This window comes from Chlorocebus sabaeus, chromosome 2 (genome assembly GCF_047675955.1).
Source record: "Chlorocebus sabaeus isolate Y175 chromosome 2, mChlSab1.0.hap1, whole genome shotgun sequence".
In the NCBI taxonomy this organism is placed as follows: Eukaryota; Metazoa; Chordata; class Mammalia; order Primates; family Cercopithecidae; genus Chlorocebus; species Chlorocebus sabaeus.
The window spans coordinates 97392598-97412118 of NC_132905.1; the positions used below are offsets into that span (position 1 = coordinate 97392598).

At 55.6% G+C, this 19521-nt stretch overlaps 1 protein-coding gene across 1 annotated transcript; it reads right to left on the reverse strand.

Annotated features, from left to right (window-relative positions):
* Positions 1-2704: 2704 nt before the first annotated feature.
* Positions 2705-7451, reverse strand: LOC119619315 (putative uncharacterized protein encoded by LINC00313). Its single transcript, XM_073010877.1, has 2 exons — positions 6606-7451; positions 2705-4471 (listed from the first exon to the last, which is right to left on the reverse strand). Exons 1-2 carry the CDS (start codon positions 6674-6676, stop codon positions 4354-4356), a joined length of 189 nt encoding a protein of 62 aa, XP_072866978.1. The 5' UTR covers positions 6677-7451; the 3' UTR covers positions 2705-4353.
* Between the last annotated feature and the right edge of the window lie 12070 nt (positions 7452-19521).

Consider the following 19521-nt stretch of genomic DNA (forward strand, 5'->3'; position numbering starts at 1 on the left):
AGTGTTTGTGTGAGTGCGGTGTGTGTGTGTGTGGTGTGAGTGTGGTGTGTGAGTGCGGTGTGTGAGTACGGTGTGTGTGTGAGTGCGGTGTGTGCGTGCGGCATGTGAGTGCGATGTGTGAGTGCGGTGTGTGTGTGAGTGTAGTGTTTGTGTGTGAGTGCAGTGTTTGTGTGTGAGTGTGGCGTGTGTGTGTGGTGTGAGTGTGGTGAGTGAGTGCGGTGTGTGAGTGCGGCATGTGTGTGAGTGCGGTGTGTGTGTGAGTGCGGTGTGTGAGTGCGGCATGTGTGTGAGTGCGGTGTGTGTGAGAGTGCGGTGTGTGAGTGCGGCGTGTGTGTGAGTGCAGCGTGTGTGTGAGTGCAGTGTGTGTGTGAGTGCGGCGTGTGTGTGTGCGGCGTGTGTGTGAGTGCAGTGTGTGTGTGAGTGCAGTGTTTGTGTGTGAGTGCGGTGTGTGTGTGTGTGGTGTGAGTGTGGTGTGTGAGTGCGGTGTGTGAGTACGGTGTGTGTGTGAGTGCGGTGTGTGAGTGCGGCATGTGAGTGCGGCGTGTGTGTGAGTGCGGCGTGTGTGTGAGTGCGGCGTGTGTGAGTGCGGCGTGTCTGTGAGTACGGTGTGTGAGTGCGGCATATGTGTGAGTGCGGCATGTGTGTGAGTGCGGCATGTGTGTGAGTGCGGTGTTTGTGTGTGAGTGTGGCGTGCGTGTGTGGTGTGTGAGTGTGGTGTGTGAGTGTGGTGTGTGAGTATGGTGTGTGTGTGTGCGGTGTGTGAGTGCGGCGTGTGTGTGCGGTGTGAGAGTGCGGGGTGTGTGAGTGCGGTGTGTGTGTGAGTGCGGTGTGTGTGTGCGGTGTGAGAGTGCGGGGTGTGTGAGTGCGGTGTGTGTGTGGTGTGTGAGTGCGGGGTGTGTGTGAGTGCGGTGTGTATGTGAATGCGGTGTATGTGAATGCGGTGTGTGAGTGCGGTGTGTGTGTGTGGTGTGTGAGTGCGGGGTGAGTGCGGTGTGTGTGCGGTGTGTGAGTGCGGTGTGTGAGTGCGGTGTGTGTGTGTGGTGTGTGAGTGCGGGGTGTGTGAGTGCGGTGTGTGTGTGTGGTGTGTGAGTGCGGGGTGTGTGAGTGCGGTGTGTGTGTGAGTGCGGTGTGTGTGTGGTGTGTGAGTGCGGCGTGCGTGTGAGTGCGGTGTGTGTGTGGTGTGTGAGTGCGGGGTGTGTGAGTGCGGGGTGTGTGTGAGTGCGGTGTGTGAGTGCGGGGTGTGTGAGTGCGGGGTGTGTGAGTGCGGGGTGTGTGTGAGTGTGGTGTGTGTGTGTGTGGTGTGTGAGTGCGGTGTGTGAGTATGGTGTGTGTGTGTGCGGTGTGTGAGTGTGGTGTGTGAGTGCGGGGTGTGTGAGTGCGGGGTGTGTGAGTGCGGTGTGTGTGTGGTGTGTGAGTGCGGGGTGTGTGTGAGTGCGGTGTGTGAGTGTGGTGTGTGAGTGCGGTGTGTGTGTGGTGTGTGAGTGCAGTGTGTGTGTGGTGTGTGAGTGCGGGGTGTGTGTGAGTGCGGTGTGTGAGTGCAGTGTGTGAGTATGGTGTGTGTGTGTGGTGTGTGAGTGCGGGGTGTGTGAGTGCGGCGTGCATGAGTGCGGTGTGTGTGTGTGGTGTGTGAGTGCGGGGTGAGTGCGGTGTGTGTGTGGTGTGTGAGTGCGGTGTGTGACTGCGGTGTGTATGTGAATGCGGTGTGTGTGAGTGCGGTGTGTGTGTGTGGTGTGTGAGTGCGGGGTGTGTGAGTGCGGTGTGTGTGTGAGTGCGGTGTGTGTGTGGTGTGTGAGTGCGGCGTGCGTGTGAGTGCGGTGTGTGTGTGGTGTGTGAGTGCGGGGTGAGTGCGGGGTGTGTGTGAGTGCGGTGTGTGAGTGCGGGGTGTGTGAGTGCGGGGTGTGTGAGTGCGGGGTGTGTGAGTGCGGTGTGTGTGTGGTGTGTGAGTGCGGGGTGTGTGTGAGTGCGGTGTGTGTGTGTGGTGTGTGAGTGCGGTGTGTGAGTATGGTGTGTGTGTGTGCGGTGTGTGAGTGCGGGGTGTGAGTGCGGGGTGTGTGAGTGCGGGGTGTGTGAGTGCGGGGTGAGTGCGGTGTGTGTGTGGTGTGTGAGTGCGGGGTGTGTGTGAGTGCGGTGTGTGAGTGTGGTGTGTGAGTGCGGTGTGTGTGTGGTGTGTGAGTGCGGTGTGTGTGTGGTGTGTGAGTGCGGGGTGTGTGTGAGTGCGGTGTGTGAGTGCGGTGTGTGAGTATGGTGTGTGTGTGTGGTGTGTGAGTGCGGGGTGTGTGAGTGCGGCGTGCATGTGAGTGCGGTGTGTGTGTGGTGTGTGAGTGCGGGGTGTGTGAGCGCGGTGTGTGTGTGGTGTGTGAGTGCGGTGTGTGAGTGCGGTGTGTATGTGAATGCAGTGTGTGTGAGTGCGGTGTGTGCGTGTGGTGTGTGAGTGCGGGGTGTGTGAGTGCGGTGTGTGAGTGCGGTGTGTGTGTGTGGTGTGTGAGTGCGGGGTGTGTGAGTGCGGTGTGTGAGTGCGGTGTGTGTGTGCGGGGTGTGTGAGTGCGGTGTGTGTGTGGTGTGTGAGTGCGGGGTGTGTGTGAGTGCGGTGTGTGAGTGCGGTGTGTATGTGAATGCGGTGTGTGTGAGTGCGGTGTGTGTGAGTGCGGTGTGTGTGTGTGGTGTGTGAGTGCGGGGTGTGTGAGTGCGGTGTGTGTGTGGTGTGTGAGTGCGGGGTGTGTGTGAGTGCGGTGTGTGAGTGCGGTGTGTATGTGAATGCGGTGTGTGTGAGTGCGGTGTGTGCGTGTGGTGTGTGAGTGCGGGGTGTGTGAGTGCAGCGTGTGAGTGCGGTGTGTGTGTGTGGTGTGTGAGTGCGGGGTGTGTGAGTGCGGTGTGTGTGTGGTGTGTGAGTGCAGGGTGTGTGTGAGTGCGGTGTGTATGTGAATGAGGTGTGTGTGAGTGCGGTGTGTGAGTGTGGTGTGTGTGTGAAGCCACACCAAACTCATTCCCAGCCTAGGCAGTGAGCCTCCTCTGGCCTGGGCTTAACAAACTGGTCAACGTGACCCACGCAGACAGCAAGAGGAAGGACATCCACTTGCACAGACCCACTTGACCTGGCTGCAAGTGACTTCTTAGTCTTCCCTTCCATGGAACGGTGACTTACGTGGCACACAGCCCTGCCCTGGCCCATGGGGACAGGCAAGCTTGGGACCCAGGAGAGCAATGACACCAGGAGGGCCAGGCCCTTTGCTATCTTGGGGGTACGAGGCCAGAACTCCAAGTCACCAAGCAAAGAGGGCCCCAGAGTCCCCTGTGGTCCCCAAACCTGGCCAGGGTTAGAGTCACTGAGGGGCCTGTACAAATGTCCAGGCCAGCCCAGGCCTGCCACAGTGGGGGAAACTGCCGGGAGGCGAGGCCAGGAGTCTCGTCATCAAGCTTCCCGGGGCTCTTGCTGGAGTCCCGCCTGGGGTTTTAAGGGACATTTGGCAGCAGCTGGACCTTGAGGGAGGAGGTGTTGGGGGACGACCACGCATTTGCTCTGGGAATGCTCTGGCATTGCCCCTCGTGTCCCCATGCCCATGCCAGGCGGACAGTGTGTCGACCAAGGCCCTGACCACACGGCCAGCTGTGTTCTCGGGAGTGTGCCACTCGGCTGGCTCTCCGGCCCTGACTCAGCTCAGGCGGGCTCAGCGCCCAGTCTGTGCTTGCAGGTCGTCACTCAGGCCGGAGCCGCAGAGCTTTGCCAGGCCAGAGACACCTAGACAAGAGTGCCACCTCCAGTGCCCACGGAGGCCAGGCAGGGACGGATGCCACGAGGGATGACGCAGGGTGGGGACGGTGGTGAACGCACAGGCACAACTCAGTGCTGCCCACCTTTGCCATGTGGGAATGTGGCCCCAGGGAACGAGACTCGTCAGTAGCACTTCCTCTTTCAAAGGCAGGCCATTCCGCTAAAAGAGCTGGAGACGTGGCAGGCCAGCAGCACAGGGACGAACGAGGCCACCAGCCACTGTCAGATCACACCACACCTCCGTTCTCACCAACCTTTCGACTTACAGAGGAGGAGATGGCCTCAAGACCCAGTGTACGTATGTGATCAGTTCCACGTGCCACTAACACCAGCCGCCTAGAACTCCAAGAGAGGAAAGCAAGAGCTCCCTTATCATGCGTTTGCTCAGAACTTTAATTTTTTCTCCTCAAGGAAAGTAAAAGAAACTCAGGAGGCTGAGGCAGAAGAATCGCTTGAACCCGGGAGGTGGAGGTTGCAGTGAGCCGAGAGGCCACTGCACTCCAGCCTGGGTGACAGAGCAAGACTCTGTCTAAAAACACACACACACACACAACACACAACACACAACATACACACACACCCCATCATCTGGTGAGATTTTTAATGTTTGCAGACATGATATATGACAACTCACAGGCAGGGTCTAAGTGCTTCCACCGCTTCCACACTTCCCTTGAAGTCACAAAGCAGGATCTACAGAAACTGTGAAAGGCTAGGTTTAATATATTGTAATCTCTAAGCAATCACTCAGAAAAGATATACAGTAAAATAAAACTGAAAGGATATTTAGCCAAAAAGACAACAAATTCATTAAAATGGAAAATGGTAAAATATTAAAATAAGAAAAGGGAGCAGAAGGGACAATCAAAACCAACCGTAAGACCAGACCTCAGTGTTACGGTTCACAACAACAGCACATATGCATCATAACCATCCCAGGACAGACCACAGTCGGGTATCAAGAGCAGCAGGACATAAGCCACCAGGAGCGGGGGAAGGCAGAGAAGCCATGGTGAAGACATGAAGAGAGAGCCACCTTCACCCCTAACCCTGTACCTGTGGGGTCAAGCATGACATCTGAGCCTCTGGACTAGTCCCTGGACTAGGGGAACAAGGAGATCTCTGGGCCCAGGAAGGCTGGGGGCAGGGGCTGTGAGGAGCTGAGGGGCCTGCAGGTCACGCTGGCCAGGCACCCCATCCAGCACCTCTAGGTGGGTTCCCTCTCACTCCCCGGCCAGGGAGCAGCATCCAACAAAACACCCTGCCGCAGGCCTCGGTCTGCCCCTCTGCTCAGCGTCCGATCCGACAAAACACCCTGCTGCAGGCCTCCCCCTCTGCTGAGCGTCAGATCCAACAAAACACCTGCTGCAGGCCTCTGTCTCCTCCTCTGCTGAACATCAGGTGGGTGCTGTCTGGGGCCTCCAGATGCTCCAAGGGGAAGACATGATGCTGGAAGGCTCTGGGTGGTGGAGGCCAGTACAGGAGGGGCCATAGGCCTCCTGAAACTCACCTGGGAATGCTAGAAGGGGGCAGAGACAGCTCAGATGAAGCCCGGAGGGATTCCAATGGCATCCCAAGTCCCTCTCCCATCTATCTCCCTCCTGCATCATCACTGCCTCTGAGGCCAGGGTACCCCAGGCTCTCCAACCCCACATATGGGAGGGGGGCAAACTCAGCTTCTGTTCAGCACCAGGGCAGTTGGAGAATGAAGTGGAACCCACACGTGGCTCTGTCCCCCAGGGAGAGAAACCTGCAGACACCCTCCTGAGACTGGGGCAAGGGGAAGGGAGAGCCTGGCCCAGACAGAAGCACAAATTGGTGGCGTGGGCCTGGTGTTGAGAACAGGGTCCAACATCACAGCCCCGTTCCCATTCGGGAGGCCAGCGTCCGGGGCCTCTGCCAGCTCTGTCCCAAACAGAATTTGTTCTCACTCTGGACAGCCTCAGGGGCCCCCTGTGCTCACAGGCAGATCCAGGGGGCAGGAGGGGACCGTCCCATGCCGAGTGCGGTTGGATGATGAACGACGCCCCCAAAAGCATTGTTCAGGTCCTAACCCGAGGAACCTGAGAATGGGACCTGATTTGGAAAAGGGGTCTTTGCAGATAGATGGCATTAAGTTAAGGATTCTGAGATGAGAGCCTCCTGGACGAGGGTGGACTTGAGATCCAAGGACATGTTCTTAGAAGAGAAGGGGGAAAGGTGCAGAGACACAGCCACGTGAGATGAAGGCAGAGAACTGGAGCGATGCAGACACAAGCCAAGGACTGCCTGGGCCACTGGAAGCTGGGAGCGGCAGGAAGGGTTTTCTCCTGAAGCCTTCAGCAGGAGGTGGCCCTGCCAACACCTTGATTTTGAAGTCTGGCCCCAGGACTCTGAGAGAGTCCATTTCTGTTCCATGAGGCCCCCAGCATGCAGTATTCTGTCATGGCAGCCCCCGCCTCATGCGGCCTGGATCTCATGTGGGGTCCACTCCCCTCGTCTCCCGGGTGGGGTGCGGCACCTTCATGCTGCCTTCTAAGGACAAGCGCATGAGGCCAGCCTCCCCCACCAGCAGGACAGAATGCACGAGGCCTTTACCAGGACACGCCGGCACCTGGTGTGGCTAGGACAGCAGTGCTGCTGCCCCGCTGTGGGGCCGAAAGAAGCCAGGAATGAGGGTGGGGGCGCATCTGTGGGTCCTGGAGGCTCCAGACCCCCAGGCCAACTGCACAGCCTAGCACTGCCTGGCCGGCCCTGCCATCTGTCTGTCCATACATCTGACCACTTTCTCTCTGGGGCCGCCCCACCCAGAGTCCCTTTCCTGCCGGAGGCCGGGGCTTTCCTGGCAGCTACTCACCACTCTCCCGGTGTTTGTTCACCGAGGTTTCCCGCCGCTGACGGTTGTTTTGACTTGCTCAGGGCTGTCATGCACCTTTGCCCTGGCTATGTAAGGAGAAGGAGCCTTTATGCAATCCGGGAAGCCCGCGTCAGGCCCAGGAGGTACGCCAGCTCTCTAGGACACTGGCCAAGGTCCCCCGCACTTGGCCGGATCCAGGCAGGGAGTGACGGACCTGCTGGCATCCTCCTGACCCCGGTTTCCAGCTCTCCCTTCCCCCTATCCACAGCCCAGGGTCAGAGGACAGGCAGCCGCCTGGCCAAGGGGCAGGCCCCCTTGTGCCCTGGATGGTGATGGCCTCTGGGGCCAGAAAGAATGAGGTGGTGAGGGGACCATGGAAGACGGCCTGGACCTTAGTGAGGGCGATGGCTTGCTGGGCGGGTTCCCCAGGGGCAGAGGCTGGGACAGGATTCAGGGTTACATGGTGGGTGACCCCTGGCCACCCCAGGAGGGGAGAGGGAAGCAGCAGGAGTCAGGACAAAGGGGCAGGTGCCCCATGGGGGTCTTGAGGGGCAGGCACCCATGGGGGACTGGGGAGGCTGCAGAGCCACCTGCAGAGTTGCTCCCGCTGGCAGGAGACACTTGGCTACTTATCCCCCACCTGCCATCAGTCCCTGTCAAGGGGCTCCCAGGGACCCTGGCTGCCCAGCATGTCTGGCCTGGCTGGAGGGAGTCCCCGGGTAGTACGGAGCCATCGTACGGGCTGGAGGGACAGAGGCTGCTACTGGCGCCCAGGCTTGGGGCGATGCCGCAGCAGCCCGGGAGAGGCAGCTGGAGGCAGAGAGAGAGAGACCAGGCTTCTCCCTGGCAAAGCCAGCCACCAGCTGAGCCTGGCTGAGAGGCGGTGAGGGGGCCGGGCCTGGCCCTGGAGCGAGCTCTATAGGGGGGTTCTGGGACTCACAGACAGGCCAGCACCATGCCTCCAAGAGTCAGAGAAGTGAGGCATCAGACCGGCTGTGGCCAAGTCCCACAGAAGAGGCACCGTCTTGAGCCCCCAGTGTGCTCTGCAGGGCCTGGAGGCCCGGACACGTTTTGGGTGGAGGGTGGGGGTCTCAGCCTGGGCCAGGCTCCCCATCTCACCCCTAAGAGTGGCATCGGCCCAGGGTCCGGCCAGGCCCTACTGATGTGTTCTCAGGGGCCAGGACATCAGTGCAACAGGGCAGCCGCTTGGGACAGGCCGCAGCCAACTGTCCCCGTCCCCAGAGCACTTTCGGCTGCATGTGGGAGCTGCATCCCCTGTTTGTTCTCTGGAACCAGGAAGCCAGGGCTTTCCACTTCCTGGCCGCTGCGGAGGCCACGCTCTTTTTACTCTCCAAATAGGAAGGCTCCCGCCAAGCGGTGTGAAGAGCTGATCTCAGTGCGGCTGAGGTTAATGGACAGGAAGTGCCGTTACCTAAATGGGCCGATAAGCTGATGAGAAGCCTGAGAAGAAAGCCTTTCCAGGCCTTGACCCAGAGAGCCGGCAGGAAAGCGGCGGGCGTCGCAGCCCCAGCAGGGAAGACCAGCTCCTGAGTTCAAGCCCCAGCTCCATCTGCAGCCTGGCCTCGCCACAGAACCCTCGGCCCCCTGCTCACCCTTCTCTGGCCTCCTCAGAGCTCCTGCACACACCTGTGGTTCTACAAGGGGCAGAAAATATCCCAAAACATCAGAACAAGAGCCTCCCTCCCCGTGTGCAAGCCCCCATTTACGTGGTGCACTCCCAGGGGCCCCTCTCGGCCTCGAAATTCCCATTGCAGACACGGTCCAGCAAGGCCAGCTGTCTGGCTTTCTGGTGGTTGATCAAAATAACAAGTCAGAATGATGGGGGGCTGATGGACGTGGGCCACTGACAACCAGGTGACCGCTGAGAGGAAGGAAGAAGCCACGCAGATGCAAGGACCCCAAAGTGGGAAACCCCATGGCAGAGGCAGGGGGTGCCTCAATAACAGACGTCCCACGGTGTCACCTGGGCCCGGTACAGGACGGTAGCTAGCGAGGCCGTGTCACCAGGAGGCCGTGTCACCAGGAGGCTGAGTCACCGAGAGGCTGCGTCACCGGGAGACTGCGTCACCAGGAGGCTGCGCAGACTGTTGAAGGGGGCAGAGGAATGTGGAATTGGTGTTGCACCAAATGAAACTGCTAACGCCTGCCCTCAAAACCGGGGAGCTCCCAGTGGCTGAACTGAGATTTCCACAATGGGGGGCACTGTTCTGAAAAGAGAAGGTTGAGCTCCTGGACCGTTGAGTTGGAATCATTCATCAAAACCTTTTCCACGGAATTCCACGGCTGACCTGGGAAGGATGTGCACAGTGACCACACGGTGCCCTGGTGAAGTCTAAGGGATTGTTCAACGCGGCACCTACATTTGGGGAATTACAGATGTCCGAGCCTGCAGGGAGGCACCCACAACAGTCTCCCCCAAGGTAAAGATGCCTGTCCTTCACTTATGACACACCGGGCTCCCGCACAGTGGTGGCCTGGAGCATCCAGAGAAGTGTCGTTGCTCTCAGAGCCGGCCAGGTGGGCTGTGTACACAGCCACGGAAAGCACCCTTGGGAGAGGGTGTTGCTGTGATTTCCACACCCCCACTTCCTCATGTCCTGTAGCCTAGCTAGAATCTGCAATCAAAAGCTACCTGACTTTGGAAGACTGAGGGGGATCACTTAAGGCCAGGAGTTTGAGTCTAGCCTCGACAACATAGCAAGATCCTGTCTCCAAAAAAAAAAAAAAAAAAAAAAAAAAATAGGAAGGCATGGTGGTGTGCCCCTGTGTCCCAGCTCCTCAGGAGGCTGAGGTGGGAAGATCACTTGAGCCCTGGAGTTCGAGGTTGCAGTGAGCCATGATCGAACCACTATAGGTCAGCCTGGGCAACAGAATAAGACTCTGTCCCACACAGAATTTGTTCTCATTCTGGACACCCTCAGGGGCACCCTGTGCTCACAGGCAGATCCAGGGGGCGGGAGGGGGGCCTTTCCCATGCCTGTCTCAAAAAAAAAGAGCCACCAAGGATGCTCTGGGTGTCGGCCACTGCAGGCCCCCATCTCTCTGCATCTACCAACATCGCTTGGCCCTCAGAATGGAGCAGGAATGCGAGTTCCAGGCCCAAGTGCCACAGGATGGCGGCAGCTCTCACAAAATGAGCGTGGTCTTGCTAGGGGGGCACAGGCTATCTCCAGTGGATGGGCCACTCCCACACAGGCATGAAAGTGCAGGGTGTGCTCTTCCCGTGGCCCAGGGCCCCTTGTTTCTGGAAGGACGGATGAAAGCAGACACTACCTGTGCCAACTGGAAACCTCTCACAACAAGATGAAACACCCGCAGGGCCGTGTCCTGTCTGCAGTGGCTCCAGCCTCGCTGTGCACTTTCAGGGGACCTTGTGCTGCGGGTGCAGCTGTTAGGGCGACCGAGGGCGGGAGGGACAGGGGCAGACGGGCAGCCAGAGCACCCTCGGGAGAGGCGTGTGGCTCTGAGCTGCCAATGCGCCAGCAGGAACAGGCTCCACAGGACCCTCAGGAGCGATGACATAAAGACCCTGCCAAACGCTCTGGGTGAGCTCAAGTCACCCCAGCCCAACCCTCCCCCTGTATGGATGGGGACCCCTGAGGCCCAGGAGTCCCCATTCCTGGGGGCTTTCAGCCCAGCCTTGCAGGGCTTTCAGTTGCTGTGTGTGCACGTCTGTGTGTGCACACGCATGCACACGTGTTAAATCATCTCAGGCCGGGCATGGTGGCTCACACCTGTACTCCCAGCACTTTGGGAGGCCAAGGTTGGTGGATCACTTGAGGCCAAGAGTTCAAGACCATCTTGACCAACATGGCAAAACCCCATCTCTACTGAAAATACAAAAATCAGCTGGGCATGGTGGCACACACCTATAGTAGTCCCAGATACTCAGGAGGCTGAGGCACAAGAACTGCTTAAACCCGGGAGGCGGAGGTTGCAGTGAGCGGAAATGGTGCCACTGCACTCCAGCCTGGGCAACAGGGCGAGACTCTGTTTTAAAAAAAAAAGAAAGAGGCCGGGCGTGGTGGCTCAAGCCTGTAATCCCAGCACTTTGGGAGGCTGAGACAGGCGGATCACGAGGTCAGGAGATCAAGACCATCCTGGCTAACACGGTGAAACCCTGTCTCTACTAAAAAATACAAAAAACTAGCCAGGCGAGGTGGCGGGCGCCTGTAGTCCCAGCTACTCGGGAGGCTGAGGCAGGAGAATGGCGTAAACCCAGAAGGAGGAGCTTGCAGTGAGCTGAGATCCGGCCACTGCCCTCCAGCCTGGGCGACAGAGCGAGACTCCGTCTCAAAAAAAAAAAAAAAAGAAAGAAAGAAAGAAAGAAAGAAATTGTCATCTCTCTCTCTCTGTTTTGCATTCTGGTCAAATTCCTTATTTCTCTCTTCTACTTCACTAATTCTCTTTTCAACTGTGTACTTGATCTTATCCCACCTTCTCAGCCTTTTGTCTCGGTGACTGTATTTCTCATTTCCAGGATGTGCCATTTTCATACCTATCGGTTCCTGTCTGGAATCTGCCGTTCGGTTTTTGTAATGTATTTACGTTGATGGCTGTGGTCCCTTTTTCTTATCTCTTTGGTAGGTTATTTAAAAGTCTTTATTAGATTCCTCCATAAATTTAACTCCGTCTGGAATGAATTCATGTTCTGGGTATGAATTTTGTTAGTTGTTTCTTAATTGCAGTGAAATTCAGATAACATAAAATTAGCCATTTAAAATTTAGTGCGCAATTTAGTGGCATTTAATACACTCAGGATGTTGTGTTCCCATAACTGTTTCTTAACCTGCAAAATCCCGTGCTTCTGATTTGGGGCTTGCAGACTCGTTTTTAAAAGTTTAGTCATTGGATAAGGATTTGGGAAATCAATTCTCTGAAAGCCAATTCACAAAATGACCTTGATTGGTCAGTTTGCTGAAAATCAATTCTCTAAACGACCCATTTTCCCAAGACTTCAGACAGAAACTTTAAACCTTGTCTGGGCAGTTGGCCACAGCCATTTGGCAGCACAGGCAGGAGCAGGGGCTGAAAATTCCAGCAAAATACGTGAGCCAGGGTTAAGGGCACATTCAGAAGAAAAGTCAAGCTGCACCAATGCATATCAGGAAAAGTGGCTGCCACAAAACAGCAAGAAGCCTTTGGGGGCCATTTTGTTACTCACTAACTAGACCACTCTGGGAGTCGGCTCGGGTCCATCCAGCTCTGGGCAGAGTTTTAGCAAATTGATCTAATTCTGAAGACAAAGAGGCGAGGAGACGTCGAGGGTGAGGTGGAATCCCGGCTTTCTACGAAATTCTGCTAGCTGTGTGACCTCAGGCAAGTCGCCAAGCCTCTCTGTGCCTCAGTTTGCCCCTCAGGGTTCCTGTAAGGATTAAACGAGGTCACCTAGGTGTTGGCGGAGGTTAGTAACACTCCTGGTGGGAGAGCTCTCCAGGCTGTCCAGGGCCTGCACCATCAGCCCTCAGGGCCCTTCCTGCTCTCCTCACAAGCTGATGCCACTCTGGGCCCTGGGTTTCAGGAGAAAATGACCTCTGTAGAAGCTCCCCATGCCCAGCCCTGGGGAGAAGGCAAGCCAGAGGAGCTCTCGCAAAAGCCCCCAGGAGCACAGCTCTCTTCCCTTCCTTTTCCTTGATCGGTGGACCCATGCGGGGACATGACAGCAGCGTGTCCCCCATCCTGGCCACCACGCCCTCCTGGCAGCCCCAGTCTGACAGTCCCTGCCTTTCCTTCTTTCTAGTGGCAGTGTCTCTAAAGCAGCTTCTCTTTCTCCTATCCCTGACCTGACCCCATCACCGGCTGCCCAAGGCCACCCTGTAATCAGCCATATTGGCATTCCCAAAGCCCACTGAACCCAACAGTACGGTGTCCGCCAGGAATGAGGTGGGCACTGGAGATCCATGCGTGACAGGAACCAGAAGAGGGTGGGCCCTTCACCTTCCCCACCTTCTGCCCCCCAGACTGGTGGCTTGCCCCTGGGGCCTCCACTGGGCTAGGGTCTGCCCACCAATGCTTGTTCCTGTGACAGGCAATGGCAACTCCAGATGTCCCATCACAGCTGCCCACTGGACACAGATATGGGGACACCAAGGGTGCAGGGGGCAAAGTCAGCTGCATTGTACACAGCAGCTGCTGCCACACAACGGCACCAGAGGAGCTCCCGCCGGGTGTGCTCGCACCACACACTCCCACCACACACTCCCACCACACACACACACCGGGTTGGTGCCCTGTCCACTGAAGGGACATGCCACCGGGCATGCTGGGTGCCACCGAGTTGCTGGCATGTTCAGTGCCTGCTGGCTGAACCTCAGAATTGGTGGCGGTGGCTTTGCTTCATCGCTGTCTGGTTCACTGTGCTCTAAGTTCGGGCGCCCCGCGAGCAGTGATGTGTGTCCATGTCTACAGCCTCACTGGCCTGTCACGTTCCCACATCAGGCTCTCAGCTCCAGCGTGAATCTCCCACTCCCCTACTGTCTTAGTCCATTCTGGCTGCTATAGCAAAATCCCACAGACTGGCAGCTTCTCAGCAGCAGAAACCTATTTCTCACAGTCCTGCAGGCTGGAAGTCCCAGACCAGGTGCCCGCGTGGCCCCGCTCTGGCGAGGGCCCACCTGCAGCTTGCAGATAGGCATCTTCTCACTGTGTCCTCACACGTGGAAGGGGCAAGGGACCTCTCTTTCCTAAGAGCACTAATCCCAGCATGAGGGCTCTGTCCTCCAGGCCTCATCACCTCCCAAAGGCTTCACCTCCTAATGCCACTGCCTTGGCCGTGAGAATTTCCGCCCATGAGTTTTGGGGGACATGAGGGTCCAGCCCTCAGCAGCTGTTACTGTGGCCCTCAAGCCTGCCACCCTCCTGCTGTTGCCCAGCCATCCACATGCACCCCAGCCCTTCCCATGGCAGGGACAGGAAGGGATTCAGATCCCACGAGGAAAGCCCCGTTCACACGTCCAGCTCAGCCCTGCATGTCCCACGTCCCGCTGGGAGCTAGTGGTGTTCGTCGTAACTCAGCCCCAAGACAGCCGGCAGCACAGGTGCCAACATACGGGGAAATCTGCGTCACTCGGTGCCTGTCTAGTGTTCAGTTTCTAGGTGGCTGGTTCTACCCCGGCAATGCACAGGTTCCCGCCCTCGCAGCTGCCTCTTCTATTCCCATCATTGGGGTGGCCAGGCCCCCACTCCCCTTCTTGGTGGAGCCAGCACTTCCTGCAGGTTCTGGACAACTGGCTGAGACTGGCCTGGGTCCTCATGCTCAGGCCATGCCACACCCAGGCAGGGAGCTGCAGCCACCACAACAGTACCTCCCAGCTGCCCTCTGCCGCTGCAGCCAACATCACAATGTCATGTCACAATGTCATGTCACAGCAGGTGACACAAACCCCACACAGGCACAGTCCACCCAGCCCCAGTCCCATCTCACCTCTCTTTCTCTGTCCCTGCTCCCAGCCTATTCAGCCTGAAAACCCACCCCCTCCCTGGCAGACTCAGCTGGTCCCGGGCCCACCAGGGGGACCGGGGGACCAGCACTGACTCTGCACACTGCCAAGTCACCCAGCAGACGTGAGGGCAGAAGAGCAGGCTGGACAGGACCACCCACTGACCTGTCCCTCTGCATCCTGGGGCTTCCACGTCCCCACCTATGCATGGGGTCTGCAGGGGCTGCACCTACAAGCTTGCTGTGAGCAGGAGTGAGCTCCATGCATGGTGAGGGGTCTCCACAAGTTCCTGTTACTGCGGATACAGTGACAGACCCTGAATTTCAAGTGCTCCTGTCCAGCAGAAATACGGCAAAGAGTAGGGGGTAAGGCTTCTATGAGGGGCCACCTCACCAAGCCCGAGGCTCGGGCATCAGAATCACGCTCTGGGCTCCCTGCTCCGAGGCACTCCAGGGCTTCCCACGGCCCTTCCAGGTGCCCTCCTGCCAGGGGTCCAGGGGTCTCAGGTTCCCTGCCCTCGCCTATCTGGGAAGAAGCTGAGCTGATGGATCCTGCATCCCACAATACCGCTGTCTTGGGGCTTTAACACTTAAGAGACCAGCACTATCCCCACCGTTTTACTTTCTGAACCTTTCAAACACATGGCAATGTATTTAACCAGCTGTGCAGTGAAGATCCATGCACCCCTAGACGCTCCCATTCACACCTCACTACATTTGCCTAGCCCACGTCCATCCACCCATCTTACTTCTGATGCATTTCAAAGTAAGTTATATTTCTCACAGAAAAACACAAATCTAAAGGTCCATCATTAGGCAAGACTAGTGAATAAACCACAGCATATCCATACAAGGGAATATTATGTTCCATTTAAGAGTGAGGTATGGGGCAGGGTGGCTCATGCCTGTAATCCCAGCACTTTGGGAGGCTGAGGTGGGCAGATCACCAGAGGTCAGCAGCTCAAGACAAGCCTGACCAACATGGCGAAATCCTGTCTCTACTAAAAATACAAAAACCAGACGGGCACAGTGGCATGTGCCTGTAGTCCCAGCTACTCAGAATGGCTTGAGTAGCAAGGCAGAAGAATGGCTTGAACCCGGGAGGCAGAGGTTGCAGTGAGCCAAGATGGCACCACCACACTCCAGCCTGAGTGACAGAGCAAGGCTCCATCTCAGAAAAAAAAAAAATTGACGTTACATTCCCAAAATACATGGTCAAGTGAATATAGAAAAGTACAGAACTGTGAACAAAGCTACTGTCTGTGCAAACATCTACACAAAGATCCTACCTAAGCCGCAGAAAGTGGAGGTGGCAATCCCTGGGGCCAGCCTCAGCCAGGAGGGGTCCAGGTCCTCCCACAAATAACCCAACCTCCCATCCTTCAGAGGCACAGCCTGTGGAGGTGCCTGGTAGAACTGAGCATGGCTGCCCTCCGTGGGAACCGCTCAGCAACTCGGCTGCACAGACTCCTTCTTTCTTCCCACCTCTCCATCCCACTGCTCCCCCGTTCCCTCAGGCTTCCTGGGTCCCCTCCAGGTAATTTACTTGCACCCAAGCCCCTGCCTGGGCTCTGCCTTCAGGGGAACACAAACCAAGACACATCTCTTTTACATCAAATGCAGTGTGCTTTTCTGCTGATAGACATGGAAAGGCCTCAGGGGAAACACAAGAATCTGGTGACAATGACCACCTTTAGGGAGACACCAGTAGGAGACACAGCAAGACGTTTACTACTCACTCTTCCTTTGGTTGCTTCTGTGCCTTCTGAACCTTGTTCCCTGGGCATACCTAACTCACTCAAAAACTTACTCTTTCATAAAAGACATCAACTCCTAGGTGTCTGTGCGAGAGAAACGGAAACACATGTGCACCCAGTGTCGTGAACACAAATGGCCGTGAAGTGTTCAGCCACTTGATTCCCAATAGCCACAAAGTGGGCACCCCAGCATCCATCAGCTGCTGGGCAGATGCACAGTACATGCATACGATGAAACCTGGTTCAGCCATAGAAAGGAGGGAGGCTCTGACTCACACTACAGCACAGACAAGCCTCAGGACATGCTGCTCAGCGAGAGGCCACGTCCTGTCTGACTCTGCTGCTGCGAAATATTCGGAGCAGGCGCATCCACGGAGACGGGAGCTATGCCAGGGCTGCCAGGGCCTGGGACAGGAATGGGGTGAGCTGTGAAGGGGCACACGGGGTCTATCTGGAAGGATGCAATGTTCCGATGTGTTGCGGGAAGTCAAGGACCCCGAGTGGAGGGACCAGCTGAAGCCGTGGCAGAAGAGCATAAATTCGAAGATTTCATGGACATTTATTAGTTCCCCAAATTAATACTTTTATAATTTCTTATGCCTGTCTTTACTGCAATCTCTGAACATAAATTGTGACGATTTCATGGACACTTATCACTTCCCCAGTCAATACCCTTGTGATTTCCTATGCCTGTCTTTACTTTAATCTCTTAATCCCGTCATCTTCATAAGCTGAGGAGGATGTATGTCGCCTCAGGACCCTGTGATGATTGCATTAACTGCACAAATTGTTTGTAGAGCATGTGTGCTTGAACAATATGAAATCTGGGTGCCTTGAAAAAAGGAACAGGATAACAGCAATGTTCAGGGAACAAGGGAGACGGCCTTGGACTCTGACTGCTGGTGAGCCGGACAGAACAGAGCCATATTTCTCTTCTTTCAAAGGCAAATAGGAGAAATATCGCTGAATTATTTTTCTCAGCAAGGAACATCCCTGAGAAAGAGAATGCGCCCCTGAGGGTAGGCCTCTAAAATGGCTGCTTTAGGGGCAGCTGTCTTTTATGGTTGAAGACAAAGGGATGAAATAAGCCCCGTCTCCTGTAGCACTCCCAGGCTTATTAGGACAAGAAAATTCCCGCCTAATAAATTGTGGTCAGACAGGTTGTCTGCTTTCAAACCCTGTCTCCTGATAAGATGTTATCAATGACAATGCGTGCCTGAAACTTCATTAGCAATTTTAATTTCGCCCCATCCTGCGGCCCTGTGATCCCTGCCTCCACTTGCTTTGTGGTATTTTATTACCTTGTGAAATATGTGATCTCTGTGACCCACACCCTATTCGTGCCCTCCCTCCCCTTTTGAAAATCGCTAATAAAAACTTGCTGGTTTTATGGCTCGAGGAGCATCACGGAACCTGCTGACATGTGATGTCTCCCCTGGACACCCAGCTTTAAAATTTCTCTCTACTGTACTCTTTCTGTTTATTTCTCAGACCAGCCCAGATGCTTAGGGAATAGAAAATAACCCATGTTAACCATTGGGGGCGGGTTCTCCCGATATCGACGGTGGATCGTGCTGGTGGCTGCATGATGCGGTGACAACCACTGAATCATACACCTGAGACAGGTGACTTGTGTAGCATGCAAATTCCACCTCAATAAAGTTTTTTAAAAACAACAACAAAAAGGTGACTGACACCTCAGAACCTCCAAGTGGGGGCAGCGGTGGGCACTGCCTGCTCCTGCTGGTGGGAACTGGGTGGGGTGAGCCCCCGCCGGGAGTCCTTCCGGGCAGGCTTGGCTGCCAATGCCTGGACACAGCTATCTGGGTGACCAGGCTCCATGACATTTGCCTAGGACACAGCAGGGGAGCCGCAGCACGCCCCTTTCTCAATCTCATTTCTGCAACTCAAACAAGAAAACCTTAAACAAATAAACCAACAAAAAGGGTGATACATGGAGCTCCTGGCTGGGGTGCAGGGCTGCCTTGAGCCCCCAAGAATCTCTGTGCAGACAGGCTCCTGGCCCTGCGGGCCCCCACACCACTGCCCAATCCTCCTTCTGATGGGCTGTGACCCAGGGACACTTCTGCAGGCATCATCCTGCATGGGTGGAGACAGGAGGGCTGAGGCCGGGCCAGGCAGCATCCTGTACACTCAGGAAGACCCCATGACTTCGCATGGGGTGGCAAGGACCCAGGAAATGTCCACCCCCCATTTTATCCACAACACTGAGGAGCCCTCAGGTCCTGGCCTTTACCCCACCTCCCCGACAGGCCCATTCCTCCCTGTGGTAGGTAGGCCATTCTTGCATTGCTATAAAGACACTGGGACTGGGTAATTTATAAAGAAAAGGGGTTTGACTGGCTCAGTTTCTGTAGCCTACACAGGAAGCACGGCGCTGGCATCTGCTTGGCTTCCGGTGAGGCCTCAGGAAGCTTCCAGTCATGTCAGAAGACAGAGGAGGAGCCCATGTGTTGCACAGCAAGAGTGGGAGGGCAGGTGGTGAGGGGAAGATGCCACAGACTGTTTCCCAGCTCTCTCGAAAGCTATCACAAGGACAGCACCAAGCCAGAAGGGAGCCACCCCTATGACCCAGCTCCTCCCACCAGGCCCTACCTCCAGCACTGGGGACTACACCCCCACATGAGACTGGAGCGGGACATCCAAGCTATATCACCCTTTCAACAGGGAGGAGCAGAGGCTCCCCACTGTGTGCTGCTCAGAGCAGCCAGAGACCAATACCAAACGAAAAGAAGGAGAAATAGAGCCAGCACAAGGCAGGACCAGCCCTGGATGTGTTCAACACAGCCCTGTAGCTCTGTAACGTTTCAGTTATTAAAGTGAATGCAACCAGGCACGGTGGCTCATACCTGTTATCCCAGGACTTTGGGAGGCCGTGGCGGGCAGATCACCTGAGGTCAGGAGTTCGAGACCAGCCTGGCCAACATGGCAACCCCCCAACTCTACTAAAAAAAAATACAAAAATTAGCTGGATGCCTGTAATTCCAGCTACTCAGGAGGCTGAGGCAGGAGAATCACTTGAATCTGGGAGGTGCAGGTTGCAGTGAGCCGAGATCACGCCATTGTACTCCAGTCTGGGTGAGAGTGAATGAGACTCCGTCTCAAAAATAAAAATAAAAATAAAAAATAATAAAGTTAATGTAAGAATAAGAGGAACTTTGAAAAGCAGTTTTCTTATCATTTAAGGCTTATTGGCGTAACTACATCTCCTCAAACCATCAGAACCACAATCAATGATTTAGGGTGAGTGATTCTTCCAAACACCTTAAACTTCTTGAAAGCAAACAAAACACACAAACATATAAAATGGATTCCACACTTATTTTATGTCAGGGTTTATGTCATTTATTTGTTTCCATGCTTGTGTAAAACATCCTAGCTTATAACACTACCTATTTTGAGGGCTTCCTGGAGTTTAAGTAATATTACGTTGATACTTTGCTGGGGTTACAGAAGCCCTTTGTGACCCAAAGGAAAAACGTTACCTTTTCAGCCTAATGGTGATTATGGGATGAATAATCCACCTATTGGCTGATTTTTAACTTAAAAACATCTTTTTGAGACAGGCGTCACTCTGTCACCCAGGCTGGAGTGCAGTGGCACGATCCTGGCTCACCGCAACTTCAAGCTCCTGGACTCAAGCAATCTTCCTGCCCCAGCCTCTCGAGTGGCTGAGACT

Coding starts and splice junctions, on each gene's coding strand:
- LOC119619315 (XM_073010877.1), bottom strand. CDS start 6,676: ATGACAGCCCTGAGCAAGTCAAAACAACCGTCAGCGGCGGGAAACCTC. Junction 4,472..6,605: donor GAACAAACACCGGGAGAGTG/GTGAGTAGCTGC, acceptor AGCCTTTCACAG/TTTCTGTAGATCCTGCTTTG.